This window comes from Pyrgilauda ruficollis, unplaced genomic scaffold (genome assembly GCF_017590135.1).
Source record: "Pyrgilauda ruficollis isolate IOZ18807 unplaced genomic scaffold, ASM1759013v1 scaffold28, whole genome shotgun sequence".
NCBI classification, from domain to species: domain Eukaryota; kingdom Metazoa; phylum Chordata; class Aves; order Passeriformes; family Passeridae; genus Pyrgilauda; species Pyrgilauda ruficollis.
In genome coordinates this window covers 1,203,761-1,218,981 of record NW_024524155.1, presented here as the reverse complement: position 1 = coordinate 1,218,981, position 15,221 = coordinate 1,203,761, and the positions used below count along the sequence as shown (strand labels likewise).

At 34.8% G+C, this 15,221-nt stretch overlaps 1 protein-coding gene across 1 annotated transcript in view; it reads right to left on the bottom strand.

Annotated features, from left to right (window-relative positions):
- The window catches only part of MIPOL1 (mirror-image polydactyly 1), a 162,065-nt gene extending 147,182 nt beyond the window's left edge, over positions 1 to 14,883 (bottom strand). The window contains exons 1-4 of the mRNA XM_041472129.1: positions 14,819 to 14,883; positions 7,600 to 7,645; positions 4,997 to 5,134; positions 3,659 to 3,738 (exon numbers count right to left, since the gene is read on the bottom strand). Coding sequence (XP_041328063.1) covers positions 3,659 to 3,738; positions 4,997 to 5,001 — 85 coding nt within the window. The 5' untranslated portion in view covers positions 5,002 to 5,134; positions 7,600 to 7,645; positions 14,819 to 14,883. The remainder of the gene's footprint in view (positions 1 to 3,658; positions 3,739 to 4,996; positions 5,135 to 7,599; positions 7,646 to 14,818) is intronic.
- Between the last annotated feature and the right edge of the window lie 338 nt (positions 14,884 to 15,221).

Below are 15,221 nucleotides of genomic sequence, written 5' to 3'. Positions count from 1 at the left end.
CCCATTAATCTTTGTGTGTGTCAAACTCACACAATAGAAATTCCAGACAAAAAAGTCCTTGTAATTAATATTGCAAAAACAACTCTACAAAAAAGTACATTAAAACCATTATACAACTAGAAGAGTTTTCTACTTCTAATAAGACAGTCAAAGTTGCACAAAAAGATTATTTGTTTTACTTAATCTTTGCATGTGAATACATTTCCTCAATTACCATGAATGTAAAACACCCCAAAACCCCACAGCTCACCACCAGATAAAACACCTCCATCACAAATTTCCCTGCACAAGCTGATTCTGCAGTTCTGTTCCAATCTACATTATCACAGCCCTTTAAAGCTAGTCTCCTCTGAAATAGTTTCCAGACACGCAATTTTAAAGTATATTTACAAGCTGCAAGCATTCTTTTGAAGATACATGAGAAGTGCCTATATAGATCATAACTAAAGTTGCCATCAAATTCTGAGAAGTGAAATTGGTTCACTGACTTACATTTCAATATATGTTTCAAGTAATGGCTTAGCAATATATAAATGCTTATTTCTATGCTTGAAAAACATAATAAACACCTTTTAAGAAAGCAAACAACTTTGCCATGAAAAATGTCAATCTATTAACTTGTCTAAGGAATTTACAAATAAAAATTATACAATGATTTTAATTCTGGAATCAGCAAAACTCTGATTTTGTTGTCAAAACAGACCAAACAACACTTAAAATTCTAAGATTTCTCCTAATTTCTGCCCTGTCCTTAAAGCATGGATGCTCATAAATATGACATAAGCCAAAACATTACAATAGTTAAAGACTGTATAATACAGGAATATAGCTGCACCTAATTAAACATGGTACCCAAGTCAAATAAGACACAAATTTAACTCCAACATTTGTACACTCACCACTTTCCAATCCTGGTAATGCTTCTGAAAAAATGCCATATCAAGACCTAAACATATATATAAGAAAAGAAACCACCCAGTTTCAGGTTCCCTCTTGTGTTTTCATAGCATTAATGTTTGCATAGTTCCCACTATGCATGGAAACCCTACTGAAGTAACAACTCTTACCCCAATGCAATGTGCTTCCCCACACCCACCATCACTGCAATGCAAAGATATGCACCTATTTGCCAATACAAGTTTATTTTCATAATTGAATACTATTCTAGGCTGTCTAGCTTGGATTGTGAATATTTTTCATTTCTAAGTGGCACAGTCTCACTGGTCTGCTGCCAGTGTTCTTGGTACATTCTCTCAAGTATCCTTAGGGGGAAAGGAAAAAAGGCATTAACCTTCTATTAAAAACAAGAGAAAGAGTACATTTAAACTAGATACAAACACAAAATAACAAGCCTTGCACACAAACTGTTCTTTAATTCCTCCTAATAATACAGAACAGTGACAAAGTTTTCAATCCACACAGGGATACTATACTCCAAACAACTCGGAAAGCTAAAAAGAAAATCTCACCTTTTAAACACTTCAGATACACTCCTCTTAAACACTACCTTCCTTTCAAGTATTTTATTTTATAACATTGGTTAACAGGTTACACATTATCCCACATAACTGCCATAAACCTACCGCTTTGTATCTGTTTTTTCTATTTTTTAAAATTCTCGTTGCTTGACTGAATTTTCATCTAGTCAGAAAAATTTAGTCTCATACTTGCTTTACCATCTTTATTTGTTGACAAATAATGTAATCTCCAATATTTCAGTACGTTATTAAAATTTTAAATTATTAAAAATTATAGGGTTATTTTAAACCCAGCTTTTAAGCTTCCAAGTTACAAGAAAGGAAGATCTAAATACAGTACAGTACCAACTGCACAAATGAAAGATATGAAGATGACAGAGCAAGCAGGACACAAAATAGTACACTCCTCAGCACACACATTTACACAGAAAATGAGAAGTTGCTGGCTTAAGTAATTCAATGAGAAAAGGCACTAGAATATCTACCAAGCGCACATATTGAAGATTATGTTGCTGAAACTGACCTATTATCTTTATTATAAGTGAATGCAACTTAGCTGTTAATACCAAATTAAATTCTAAGGAAAAAAAAACTTTCTCATCCACACCAGTATGATGACAGATTTACCCATAATCCCTTTTTCTAACCTTCCCAGGAGCAAAAGCACAAAGAATTACATGACTTATTAATGATTATGCTAAAAAAAAGTGTATAAATTTTACTTTTATTTATATAACAACTTCTGTTGGATACATGAAATGTTAGCTTGGAAGAAGCAGCTGTCTAAACAGCACAAAATATTGACTTAATGCATCAGAAAAATAATACACATGAAACTCAATAACAACTTAGTTTCAAAAATGTATCTGAGCAGTAGCAGAACATAATTTCTTGCAATTAGACAGAAACTATTTCACAGAGAATCAGTTTCATTTGCCTACTTTGGAAAACTTAACCTTTTGAACCATTCTTAGGGTATGCTGACCCCTAAAGGTCTAAAAATACTAAACCTGATTAAGCCATTACACGTTTAAATTGTCAGAATACAATTCTCCACTAACTTACACCACCATGAATATTGTTGTTTACAGAGTATATGATTCAAAAACTTTTGAACTTCACTCAGTAACAGCTCAAAATTCCATAAATTAAAAGGGGTTGATAAGTAGTTTATTTTACAGAATAATATAGGTAGAAATTAATTTACATATGAAAGTATCGCCTACAAAATGAAGCATTTCTTCTTTCTTCTAAACAGACTCTCCATGAGAAACTTGACATTTATAATCTTTTGAGAGAGAATATATAGTATAAAACTCCAAAAAAGGAAATGTACAAGAAGCTATGAGGCTCTGATATAGAAGGAAATTTTGATGTTGACACACCTATGCCATTTTGAATTTTTTAACCTACACATAGTCACTCATTAGCGAAAATCCACCCTAAAGTGAGGATCTCTTTATATGTCTTTCCCTTCCTTCTACAGGTCACAATCTAGTCATAAGCTACTGCTGAAAATTCTCTTCTACAAAGTCAGTAAGTCAGTCATGTAATGTACTCTCAAATTCAGTGGGGTTTTTTCCCCTTAGGTTTCTGTCATGAAACATGGAAGAATGTATCTGAGAACAATTATGTCTGGTGAATCAACTAAAAATACAAAAAGATACTTGCATCCTGATGAAGATGAAAACTCCATCAACCGGGAAAGCTCCAAGTTAACCAAGGTCACCTTTATCTCCAAGCCTTTCCTTGCTGTCTACATTCAGTTGTGTTACTAATGAGAAACTCATTAATATTAGTAGATGGCTTAATCAGACCCAAGCCAGGTGTGAATAGCCAAGAAAATTACTTTAAGACAAATTTTCAGATTTATTGATAATTTAAAAAAAAAAAAAAAGATTGGAAAGTAAAATACAATGTACAGACTAAGAATTTAAACAAGTCTTCTGAAAGTTATAAAAAAAACATTTTCAAAAATTCAGAAAATAAAGGTGAAGCTTTATATTCATGTAGCTGCTCTCCTGTTACTCCAAGTTCTTTTAAGGAGCAGTATGTGGTTGGGGTTTTTTTTCTTTTCTTCCCAAGTCAGTCATATATCAGCAAGAACAAACACACTCCAGTCACTGCCTAGCACTGGTATAACACCTAAGGTTCCTTATTAATATCTTTAAAGTCCCTACCTTTTGACCAGCTCTCCATTTGTTCCTCTGAACTTGTTTGATCTGGCACTGAGTGCAGTTTTTGCTTGAAGGTTTCAGAGCTAAAATAAAACAAACTCTAGATAAATAAACTTGAAACAATATAATACACCTATACTTTGCCTTCATTTGACAAAAAATTTACAAAACAAATTATTTTAAATATTTATAGCAGCACAATGAAGTATGCATACTTTAACAGCCAGTGAAAAATTATATTTCTCTATAAAAATTTTTTTTCTTCACTCATCTAATTTTTATATTTGTTTGGTTCAGCCTTCTGTTGCATGTGATGTCTTTGTTGAAATATTTATTAGTTTGTTTTTTTTTTCTAGAGTCTGGTCTTGGAAGTACACATTACTGAGCACAGTCCAAATCACACCAAGCAGTCCTGCTACAGACAACAAGACTGCTCACTTTGGCAGTTATTACAGATAGTGGCATGTGCTTCACTTTACAGCATTCTTTCTCTTTTAATTTCCTAGATAAAATGCAGGTAAAGTGGTCTATGGCCACTCCAACTCTGAATTTGAAGTTCTTTCTGAACAGCTAAGTAATGCATCCCAATATTTGCATGCGTATTGCTTCAGACTATAGTTAATTACACAGTTGCAATATTTCATATAATCAAAGATCTTCAAGAAGTAACCCCCAATAAGGCTTACAGTAAAATGTTATGTTTACCAAGCACCATTTTGGGTATTAAAATATATGCTTTCTTATGTGTAAAAAATTCAATTATACTCTGTATCGCAAGGAAATCTAAATAAGTTTGTAATCTTGATAACATAGTAAGCTAACCACAAATTGGATTACTTACTCAAGCACCTTTTTAAAAAATATTGTATATAGGACAATTTTTATCCTTAACTATGCACTGTGCTTATTTCGTATGTTTTCCCTGCTGTATTTTTTTTACATTTATTAAAAAGATACATGTGCCTTGAAGATACAGTGACTAGATTATGAAAACACTCAGACAGTTGTCATTGTGCTACAAATGTAAGAGATTAAATTAAAAAATTAAGTACATATTTTACAATTCAAGCAAATTATACCAAGACACATATCCTAAATAATAAAGAAGCAGGAGAAATTATTTTGCCATATAACACCAAAAAAGCAGATTATTTCATTTTTATATTTAAAATTACTAAAAAATTAATTGTACAAACACTTAAGATTCAACACCAACATGTACATCAAACATTCAAGAAATACATATTTAGCTCATATTTGTTGTTGACTATAAATCAGCATGATAAAAAAAATGCAGAGGATTTGATGTGTTTAGGTCTTAACAAAAAATAAAAAGTTCACCTCATATCGCAGAACACTGAGTCCCTTAAAAGAATCCCTCAAATGAAGCTGTATGCTTCTTCTTCTTCAATTCTGTGTAACTGTGTTGATTTGAAGTTGGCAATCTTTTCCTAAGTTCCTCATTTACTTTTGGATTAGCTGAAAATATAGAGGGTTATTAATATCAAGAAATAGGTTTCTGTCAATGAAGCCATTTCCCTACATATTGCACAAAAAGGTTCATAATAATTGCAGTATTTTAATAAGATATTCATATAGCAAGACATGAAGAAAATATGGTATTTAATAACCTCTGGAGTATTTTAAAACATGTCTTAGGGCCTTAATGTGTCTAGTAATATACTATTTAAAACCATAATTTTATCCCTCCACAATATACAGTCATTCTTCCTCGCCATTTACCCAGCTAATGAATGCCAGCAATTAGTAAAATGTAATCCCATTGCACAATCATTTTAATGCTTTTAGCACTCAGAAAAGTAAACACCAAATTAATACTGCTCAAGCCATATCAGATCCTAGCTGGAAGCAAGCAATTATAGTTCAGCTCCTCAGGTGTAATTAAATGATTGGAATGATTTAGTTCCATAAATGCAAGTTAATTCATAAGCAAGCAACAAATATACTGGGAGTAATTACAAGAAACATTGACAGTCTAAGCAGGGCATGTGCCTTTCTGTACCTGATATAGGAAAATGCTGCCCTCTCCCGGAAATAATAGACTATGGCACAGGAAAAATTTATGACTGAAGTCAAGAGGCTTATTTTACAGACCTTGTCTTCATAGGTGAAATAGGTTCTGTTAACTAATAGGAATTTTCTGGTTTAAACATAGAGAAAATAAAAAAAAATGGTTGATATCAGACTGAGGTCACCTATGGATCAAAGTAAAACGGAAAGATTTTTAGGGCTTCCTAGGGTGTGCCAATTAATTTCCCCGTAATTTAAAAACAAAAGTTAGGATACAGAAAAACAAAATATTCCAGACATTAGCTATTTAAACTGGTTGCTCTGAACGCAAATGCTGCAATAGGTAGCTGACTTGTGCACAAGACTTACTTCTCCTTCAAGATGTACCTTTACAGAAGGTATGTTGAACATAAGGTATTCTTAGAACCAAAACTTATTGAACCATCATTATTCAGTGAGTGTTAAAAGCCAGCATTTCAAAAAATGATCAGAAGTAGCCATTAAGGTTTTAACACAAGGAATCATCAGAAAAATTGAATACAATTATAATAAACCCTTTCTTTCATTTGAAAACAATCTGCTAATAATCAATCTGTGTAATAATGAGAGGAAATAAAATCTGGAGATTAAAATAAAGTATACTGGCTGACCAAGACAAAACTGAAAATATAAAGTGAAACCATAACCCAAACGCTAGAGGTAATTTAAAATCTAATTTCCTTATTCACTATTTATTTATCCACCTTGTGCTAGTGTAAAGCTACTAGGACACCATGAAAGAAAGTGAAAAAAAAAAGAAAATGTTACTATCGGTTGAATATAAAATGCAACATTGACATAAAATTAATAGATAAGCACAATAATGAAAGAACTCTCAGACGTAACTGTTTTGCCATCTACAGAAATAAGAAATGCTTCCAAATGCTGCATATAGCAGCATGGGAAAAAAATCACACACTGTGGTCAGTATGTATCTGTTTTCCACACAGAGAAAGCTGATTCAGAAGCACTTGATCAATGTAAAAGCCTTAAAATTGTTCTTTACCAACAGCACTTTGGCATAAAAATATTTTTTTTCCCAGATCTTGGTGTATTTCAAAACAAACCCAAGCTGTACACAAATTCCTTTGGTGCTACTTTACTTACTGTGGAAAAGAAAAAAATTATTTTAAGAAGTCGTATTATTAAAAGTTTAAAATGTACTGCACATTTGCTTTGCCCTTTGATGTCACAGTCCTATTTTTCTATTCAAATCTTGTACACTGTAAGTTAATTGCTTTTGGAAACTACTTATTATTCATGTAAAAATTAATGTGCCAATGTGTTTAAATCCTTTTAAATGACCATTCATGCATCTTTCTTCTTTAAGTACCAATGAAATCTGTCAAAGATATCAATGCAAGATGGTCTTAGACAAAGTTCTAATATAGATTTTTTCTGCTAACATAAGATTTTCATTTTCGTCAACTTTACTTAAATTCCATTAATTTTTTAAGCTGCTTTTAATAAATTCACAAGTAAAAAATTTTAGGCTCCATAGTCTGTCATTTGTGTTCCAGCTGACTTTATGAATATTAATAACAGTGTTATCCTGATTAAATAGGCTTCATATAAAATCCCTGTGAATCCTATAGCTCAGACATCTCATTTTTCCAACTCTTTATGAATTTGGATTCAGACATTAAACTGGAAAAAACCTTAAAAAACAGATTCAATGGTACATTGGTGTACCCTTAAGCAAAAAATTAGCCGTTCTAATGATTCAAATAATTAAAATTGATAAAACCACATATTGAGATTTCAGGCTTTCTGTACACATGCAACATATTTTAACTCTAATGAAAACATCAACACTTCACAGACAAGGGATTAAGAATCTATTATAAAATAATAATACCTGTCCTAATGCTTACCTTAAACAAACAGATGATATAATCTTAAATCTTCACACATGGAGTGCTGATTTGGAGAAGTATTTTCCAAAGAGAAATAAATTAGTGGATGCTTAATTACATAAGCATACACATGAAATACATGAACATTCTAGTTTATCACAGGAGCCCAGTGAAAAACAGCATTAACTATTAAATGGTTCATACTTCAGGAAAACCAACCTTTTTCTTACGAATGTCAAATTGAAACACACATGAAATACTAATATTATCCTATGAGACTCATGCAGTCCCAGTTTCAAACTGTTAATTTCTTCCCAAGCTTATATGTTTGAATTACTTACATCTATGACAGATAAAAATGGAAAATTAAGCTAACTGCACTGCCTTCACTTTTTTACATAGTGCTAACTGGAATGACTGTTTCCTCATCCATTCAGGAAAATATTCTGCAAAAACACCATTAAAATACTTTGCCTTTCAGTACCTTGGAATATGAATGGATTTTAGGGGAAAAAAAAATCTAAACAAAATAAGAGCTTATTCAAAAGAATGGCATACCAATCCTGGTTCTAATTATTCATCAACACAAGCACTTCAGAGGAATTAAATAAAAACAAGAGGTATATAAAAGTAACATATATGTCAGATAGAAAGCTTACAGTGCTCAGTGCTTTACTTGTGCAGTTCCAAATGGCTTTTATTACAGCTGTAGCAGTATTTCCTCTCTCTGAGGCAAAACCCCCAACCTCCTGAGTGTCTGCAGAATAACAGACACTATACAAAGGAGCATGCCAAGGTAACTCCAACCCCACCAAGCACCACAGCAACACTAACGCCAGTGCCTTCTCTCCCTGGAAGGACTGACAAGTCCATCTTCTAAGCTGGAGTTCAGGTACTGAGTCCCCTCCTCAGGAACAGAAAGCCTGCTGGGACCACTCTACATGGAGACCCAGTGACTGCAAACCCCCATTCCTTGGTCTTGCCTTGAGAGAATTTGAAATCAATCACTGAATCATGGCCTTAGCTGCTGTGACAGGATGCAAACATTTGCTGCTCTAGACTGAATCCCATTCTTCACAAAAAACTCCCAGTCCTGGAAGAGGTTTTCCACTCAGAGGGCTATCCCACCTGCCCCACCTCTGGTGGAACAAGAGACCAGTTCCCATTACTCCCTGGAACAGCACTAAGCCTGTTTTTGTCCCCCTTAGAGATGCAGTTAACAGCTGCCACTGACAGTGTAGGGATGAAGCACCATATAGTTTATGAAGGGGGAAACAGAGAATTAATTTTAGCATTATTCCTGTAAGACTAATTAGATTGGCAGGATCTTCTAAAATATCCTGACACGTTTTGCCTCGGGGCACACTAAACCAAAAAAACTAACTTAGGAGGGTACTCTACATAAAAACCAGTTACCTTCTCAAAGCATTTCCCCAGGGAACAAACAGTCAGTTTTCTTAGCCCAGGTGGATGTCAAGTCTTAACTAAATGACACAGTCCTCTAAAAAGAGTCACATTTCCTCCCTATCTTAGGAAACTTTATGGTGTATCAGAAATCTAAGGCAACTCTAAGTTAAAACTAGTTTTGGACAGTTATAAAAACACTAGTCAAAGGATAAGAGAGATAGCCAATTCAAGTATTTTTTACAAGTGGAATAATACTAATCTGTTACATACTTAAAAGCTGTGAAATGAAATGTACTTTGATTACACAGATACTTATTTTATTCTAGTCTATTACTTTTATAAGCTTTTAAACACAAGTAGTTCATGCAAAATATTCTGTTTCTTTTAAAAAGAATATAAATATAGACAAGTGGATTAACCTTAGAAGTGGATGAAAAATTTATAAACTCCCACATCGCTAAAAAGACTTCAAGATTTTGCTTAATAAAAGTAACTTTATTATCTGGAAACTTGATAATAACATTTTCCTAGAGGGCAGAGTGAAGCAGTTATCCCTGGCTTTTCTTCCCTGCTGATTCTTGACCCAAAAGGAGATAAGACATATGCAGTTGGTTTCAACTAACTTATATAAATAAAAATGACATGAAGAAACAGGGGTCAGATAATTTTCTTCTGTTGCTGCAGTGGTTTCTTCATATTGTCACTACAAAATTTGCATCTGGTGCTTTTAATGAAAGCATACTGTAAGCCAAAGAACACTTATTGTCCTTGTCATGCTTTTGACAAAGGCACAAGAGGAGGCATAAAAACACATAAAACTAACTGGTTTATAATAGGTATCACCTATTCCTAAATTAAACTTAGTTGGATAAAGGACAGGTATTTTCCTCTTTATTCTTTCTCCCTAACTTGAACTAAGTGTCTTCAAGGGTCAATTTTCTCTCTGTGCATCAAGAAATGTTTATGTGCCTACCAGCTCACAAACAGCCCCCTATCTCTTCTGCCCTCTGATATATTCTCATTTTCATATTAACAGTCTTCATTTGTACTTTATTTACTAAACAATCTTCCGCTTGCTTTGTTGTCTTCTTCCCCAGTTTGTAGCTGTCCTTTGTTCTCCAATTCTTTTCTTTTTCCTCAGTTTTGTCTCCTCTTTGACAATACCTTTTACTTTCCCCCTGCCCACCACCTCTTTGAAAGGCAAAGAAAACTGTAGAGAGTTTTATCAAAGACTGTCTCCCTTTTTTTGCAGCTTTTCTCATCTTGCTGTGCATTCTGTGAAGCAGCTTTCTTCTGTGACACTCTAACATTATTTTCATTCTGATAATGAAACTATGACATGCTTCGATCAGGTTTGAACAGCCAAATCATTTAGCCATCCTTCAGTTTTGTAAACTCTTCACTGGCCTTAAAACTTAAAAAAGTATTATGTATCACATTATATACTGTTACAGACAGCCATATCTCATTTCTAAAAATTTTACAACCAGATTGTAATTTCTGTAGCCCTTACAGATCGGAACAAATATCTGCATTTTAAACTAGCTGTTGTCTTATCTGGAGCCAAAATAATACTTTAGTAGAATCAGCACTACATAGTGGTAAGGGCTACCTGTGTAGTGTACTCTGTTGACAGGATCATAGTCAGCAGATAAAGGGAAATCATTAAACCCCCCTATTTGGCTCATCTGAAGTGCAGCATCTGGTTTAACCTGCTCATGGATATCCTGAGCTAAGTCCAGCAGGTGATTCAAGACGATTAGGGGTCTGCAGGACAGGAGTTATGAGGAGTTTGCAAGAGTTTGATTAGTTGGTTTTAAGGAGAAAAGGCTAAATAGGGATTTTATAGGGTTTTAGCTGCCTTGTGAGCAAATATAGAGAAGACACAGATCCTTCTGAGAGAGACAAGCTGTAACAAAGAAAACTCAGAGTTATGGGTAAGAGAAAATTTTTCACAGTGAGGAAGGTCACTGGAACTAGTTGCTTAGAAAGGTTACAAAATCTCTGTAGCTGGATATGGGCAAAACTCATCTGGATATATCAACCCAATCAACTTTTGGGGATTGCCCCTTCTGAACTGGATGATATGCAATTCCTGCCTACCTATTTTGTTATTCTAAGGATTGCAACAAAACAAACCCACCAGAACTAGAATTCCTGAAATGGAAAAAATACGAGGCTGCTTTCTGCCTTACAGGGTAGGTCAGTAGAGCCCCGACCAGCCAAAAACCAAACAGCAGTGAGACACAACCAAAGACCACCCATGAGGCAGACAGGCTAAATGCCAACAGGGAGGAAAGAGTGCAACAGCAGCATGTGCACAGCATTTTGAGCCCTACTGGTCTTGAGCACCCAATTTTCTTCAGCTTACTACATGACTGGATGCTTTGGCATTAGGCTAAATGTCAAATATTGGTTTGCACATCATCCTTCACTAAACCAAAAATGGACCACTGACACAGTTTTTTTTTACCTGTCTTTCTGAAAGCTCTGGCCTCAAGCCCCACAAAATCCATCCTTTCCCCAAACTTGTAAAAATGTCACTGTGACTAAGGAGCTCCAAAGGTAACTATGGAAATGATTCAAAAAACAGGAGTGTACAGTGCTTAGGCATGCAAAATTATTTGTACAGAATATTTAGTATACTGAAATTTCCAAATCCCCAAATCATTATTTCTTTTATCACAGAACCAAGTTGCTAGCCCAGACTTTACCACGCTAGCCCAGATTTTACCAGAAAAGCAAAAATAAAATCATAAAACATTATATGTACATGAAAATGTGAAGTAGTAACTCAGTGCCAAATTCAAAACCACTAGTACAAATAATAGCATTAAGCAGAAATTATGTCTTCTGCCAAAAACATTCCAATTGTTTGGCTGCCTTCACAGAAAGAAGTAAGACTGAATGGGGACTCGACGAAGAAAAGCAGCAGAGAAGCAGAGAAACTTGATTTACCCAGCCAACTCACATTTCTCAAGGTACCTTCAAATAGCGCCATTTTTCCTGACAGTAAAAATAAAAAGCATAAAGGCAACAAACAGTGTGGATATTGGAGCCTGACCAAAAACTATCATGAAGACTGAACATGCAGAGGCCTGTCAGAAATGTGCCAACCTTTCAAGATTCAGTCCTGTACATGGGGACTGAGAGGGGCCTGTTGGTTTCCTGCAGGGAAATACAGACCACCAGTTATGTATCTGTCAGGCTGTTTTAAACAGCACAAAAACACAGATGTGCCTCCACTGCTGTCATAAAGCAGCATCTCCAGTGCACTGCTTCTACCCAAATTATGCAACTGCTCCAATTCTATACTGTATGCTGCAGCTGAGGAAAGGAACCACATCACCTGAAATTTCACAAACTAAAAAGCTCAGAGAAATAAAATAACACTGACTCCACATTAGCCCTATTTGTTCTTTACAAGCAAATTAACTATCCTTTTCTTAGATAACTACTTGAAAAGAAAGCTATCCTTCACTACAAGTGTAATTGCTCCCTTAACCATGCTTGCTCAGCAGTAAAAGCATAGGAACATAGAGTATTGCTCAGATGTGAACACATAAATTTTGACTCAATAACCATACAGTCTTGCCTGAAGTTCAGATTTTTTTTTTTTCTAAATCCAGTATATAGTGCCTTCATTGAATATGAATAGCAACTTCACCCTTCGTAAGCAAGAAGTGAAAGTTACAGAGAAATGGCACACTTCAGGACGTGTCCAAAGAAGAACAACAAAGCTCAGGAAGGGTCTAGAGGAAAAGTCTTATGAGGAACTGCTGAGGGAGCTGTGATGTTTAGCCTGGAGAAAAGGAGGCTGAGAGAAGATCTTACTGCTCTCTCCAACTACCTGAAAGGAGGCTGTAGTGAGCAGGGGTGTGCCTCTTCTTCCAAGTAACAAGCAATAGGTCAAGAGGAAATGGTCTCGGGTTACATGAGAGAAGGCGTAGATTGATTATTAGGGAAAATTTCCTCACAGAAAAGTTTGGCAAGATTTGGAACAGGCTGCTCAGGGAAGTGGTGGAGTCACCATCCCTGGATGTATTTAAAATATGTGTAGATGTGATACTAGGGAATATGGACAAGTGGTGGTCTTTGCAGTTCTGCATTAATGGTTGGACTTGATGATCTTAAATGTCTTTTCCAACCTAAATTATCCTATGATTTTACATTTGCTACACTCCAATAACAACATTTCTGAGCATTTTCAGCACTAAGGCATTGACTGTGTGCTTTACAACATGCTTAACATGCATGATATATCATATGCCTCACATGCAGTTGCTCATTCAGGTATGATTACTAGGTTAGGGATTTTGGAAAATTAATGAAGATGCTTCCCTGAAATTTACTGCAATATCAAAGAAATCTGAAAACCAGCATAATTCAAAATAACAAGCCACACATTCAGAAATGATCTTGGAATACCCGAGAAGGACAAGATATTCTGAGGTGGGCCAAAACTCAGTGAGAACCAGAGATGCCTCAGTAAAATAAATCTGTTGAGAATGCCCAGAATTTAAATGTAAGCTAAAGACTGAAGAGGCTAAACCTGCAAACATTCAGCACCAGAGCCATTGCTCCACTGTTTCCTGATGTTGCACCAACAGTGAAAGGTACAAGACGAAAAGGAGCCACCATAGACTGCGAATCAGTGCCAGGCAGTTGAAAATCACAGAAAAAACAAGCAAACAACAACAAAAAGAAAAAAATAAAAGGAAAAAAAGAGGCATTTGCTGAAGTTAGATCACAAGTCACAAAACAGATACTTCTGACAGTGGATCAATTTCCCTGCCAAACTTTAAGAAAGCAATGCAAAACATAATCACATATGAGGCTACCAATCAAACTGCTGCATGCTTTTTTATGTCAGGGAAAACATCATATTTATCCTTTAACTCTTGATCAGAAAATATCCAAAACCTTCTCTCAGCTGAAACCTACAAAATAAGTCAACTTCACCCAGTAGGTAGAAGTTCCTGCTGTGAAAAAAAAAATCTGTCTAAAATGTTAGAAGTTACAAACAATGGAAAACTTAGTTACAAAAGGTCTTCCAAAGCAAGATACAGAACAATTTTAAACACAAGCAGAAATGTCAGAACACACATAATGAAAACTCTGTCATTTCTGCTCCTTTTCAGCCAGGTCCAGGCTGAAATAAATAAATGAAATAGTCCAGTTTTAGTTTAATTTAGTATTTGAATATATGGATAATTCTCATTTTTCAATCTTTTGATTATTTATAATAATATGCAACACACAGAATGAAGAAGCTGGACAAATATGTTTTTTAAAAAACTCAACTTTGTTCACTGGGTTTTGAAGAAAGTTCCTTTTAAACCCTTAGTAAGCACATTATTCAGCCAAAACCATGAACATAATTTACAGTGGAGAAGCCCTAAAGAATTCCTCTGAGAATATAATCTACAAAGAGTTTCATATAAGTAGTGGGTTACAGAACTGAGAGAAAAACTTCTTAGGGGTTCTAAGTCTTAACATCAGATTCTCTCCACACAGACAAGTGGAGAAAAAATCCTATTAAAAAATTCATGACCTAGGATTATCTTGCAGTTTTCAGTAAAATTATTCTCTTTGGGTTGTTTCTTGGGTTTGTTTTTTTTTTTGTTTTGTTTGTTTGTTTGGTTGGTCTTTTAACAGATGGATGTTTTATTCCTTCTTGCAAGTTCATTCTGTATTCCAATACCTTGCATTAATTATTCCTTGATTCATCATGATACATTCATGTTTTCATTGCCAAAATACTAGAGCTGAATATTGGCCCCAGACCAGTTATTCCTGGGTGGAGAAAAGGAGTTCTAAATCCACTTACTAGATGAAGGAAGAAAAAGCCTTGCATAGTACTTCTGAAACTCAGGCTCATTGTGATGGCTACTTTCTCTTGCACATAATTGTGCTGAATATTTTGAGCTTGTCAGCTGTTGTAGTTACTATGTAGTTCACTGCTTGGCATCACTAAAAGATAAAAAGAAATCAAGACTTTATAGCTACAGAAGTGTAGATAAAATACAAGATTTTAAAAAAGGGAACATCTGGCCTACAGTTCAAAAACTCAGAATAATTCTGAAGATATTCCTGGACATTGTGAAGTTGCAAGACTTGCAGGTTACACAGTTTTATCTCCCCTTTCATGCTGAAGGAACACCTGACAAAGTTAGGAACATGTACTACTAAGGCATCTGTGCCTAATAATAACATTAAGAAAACTCCTAAAT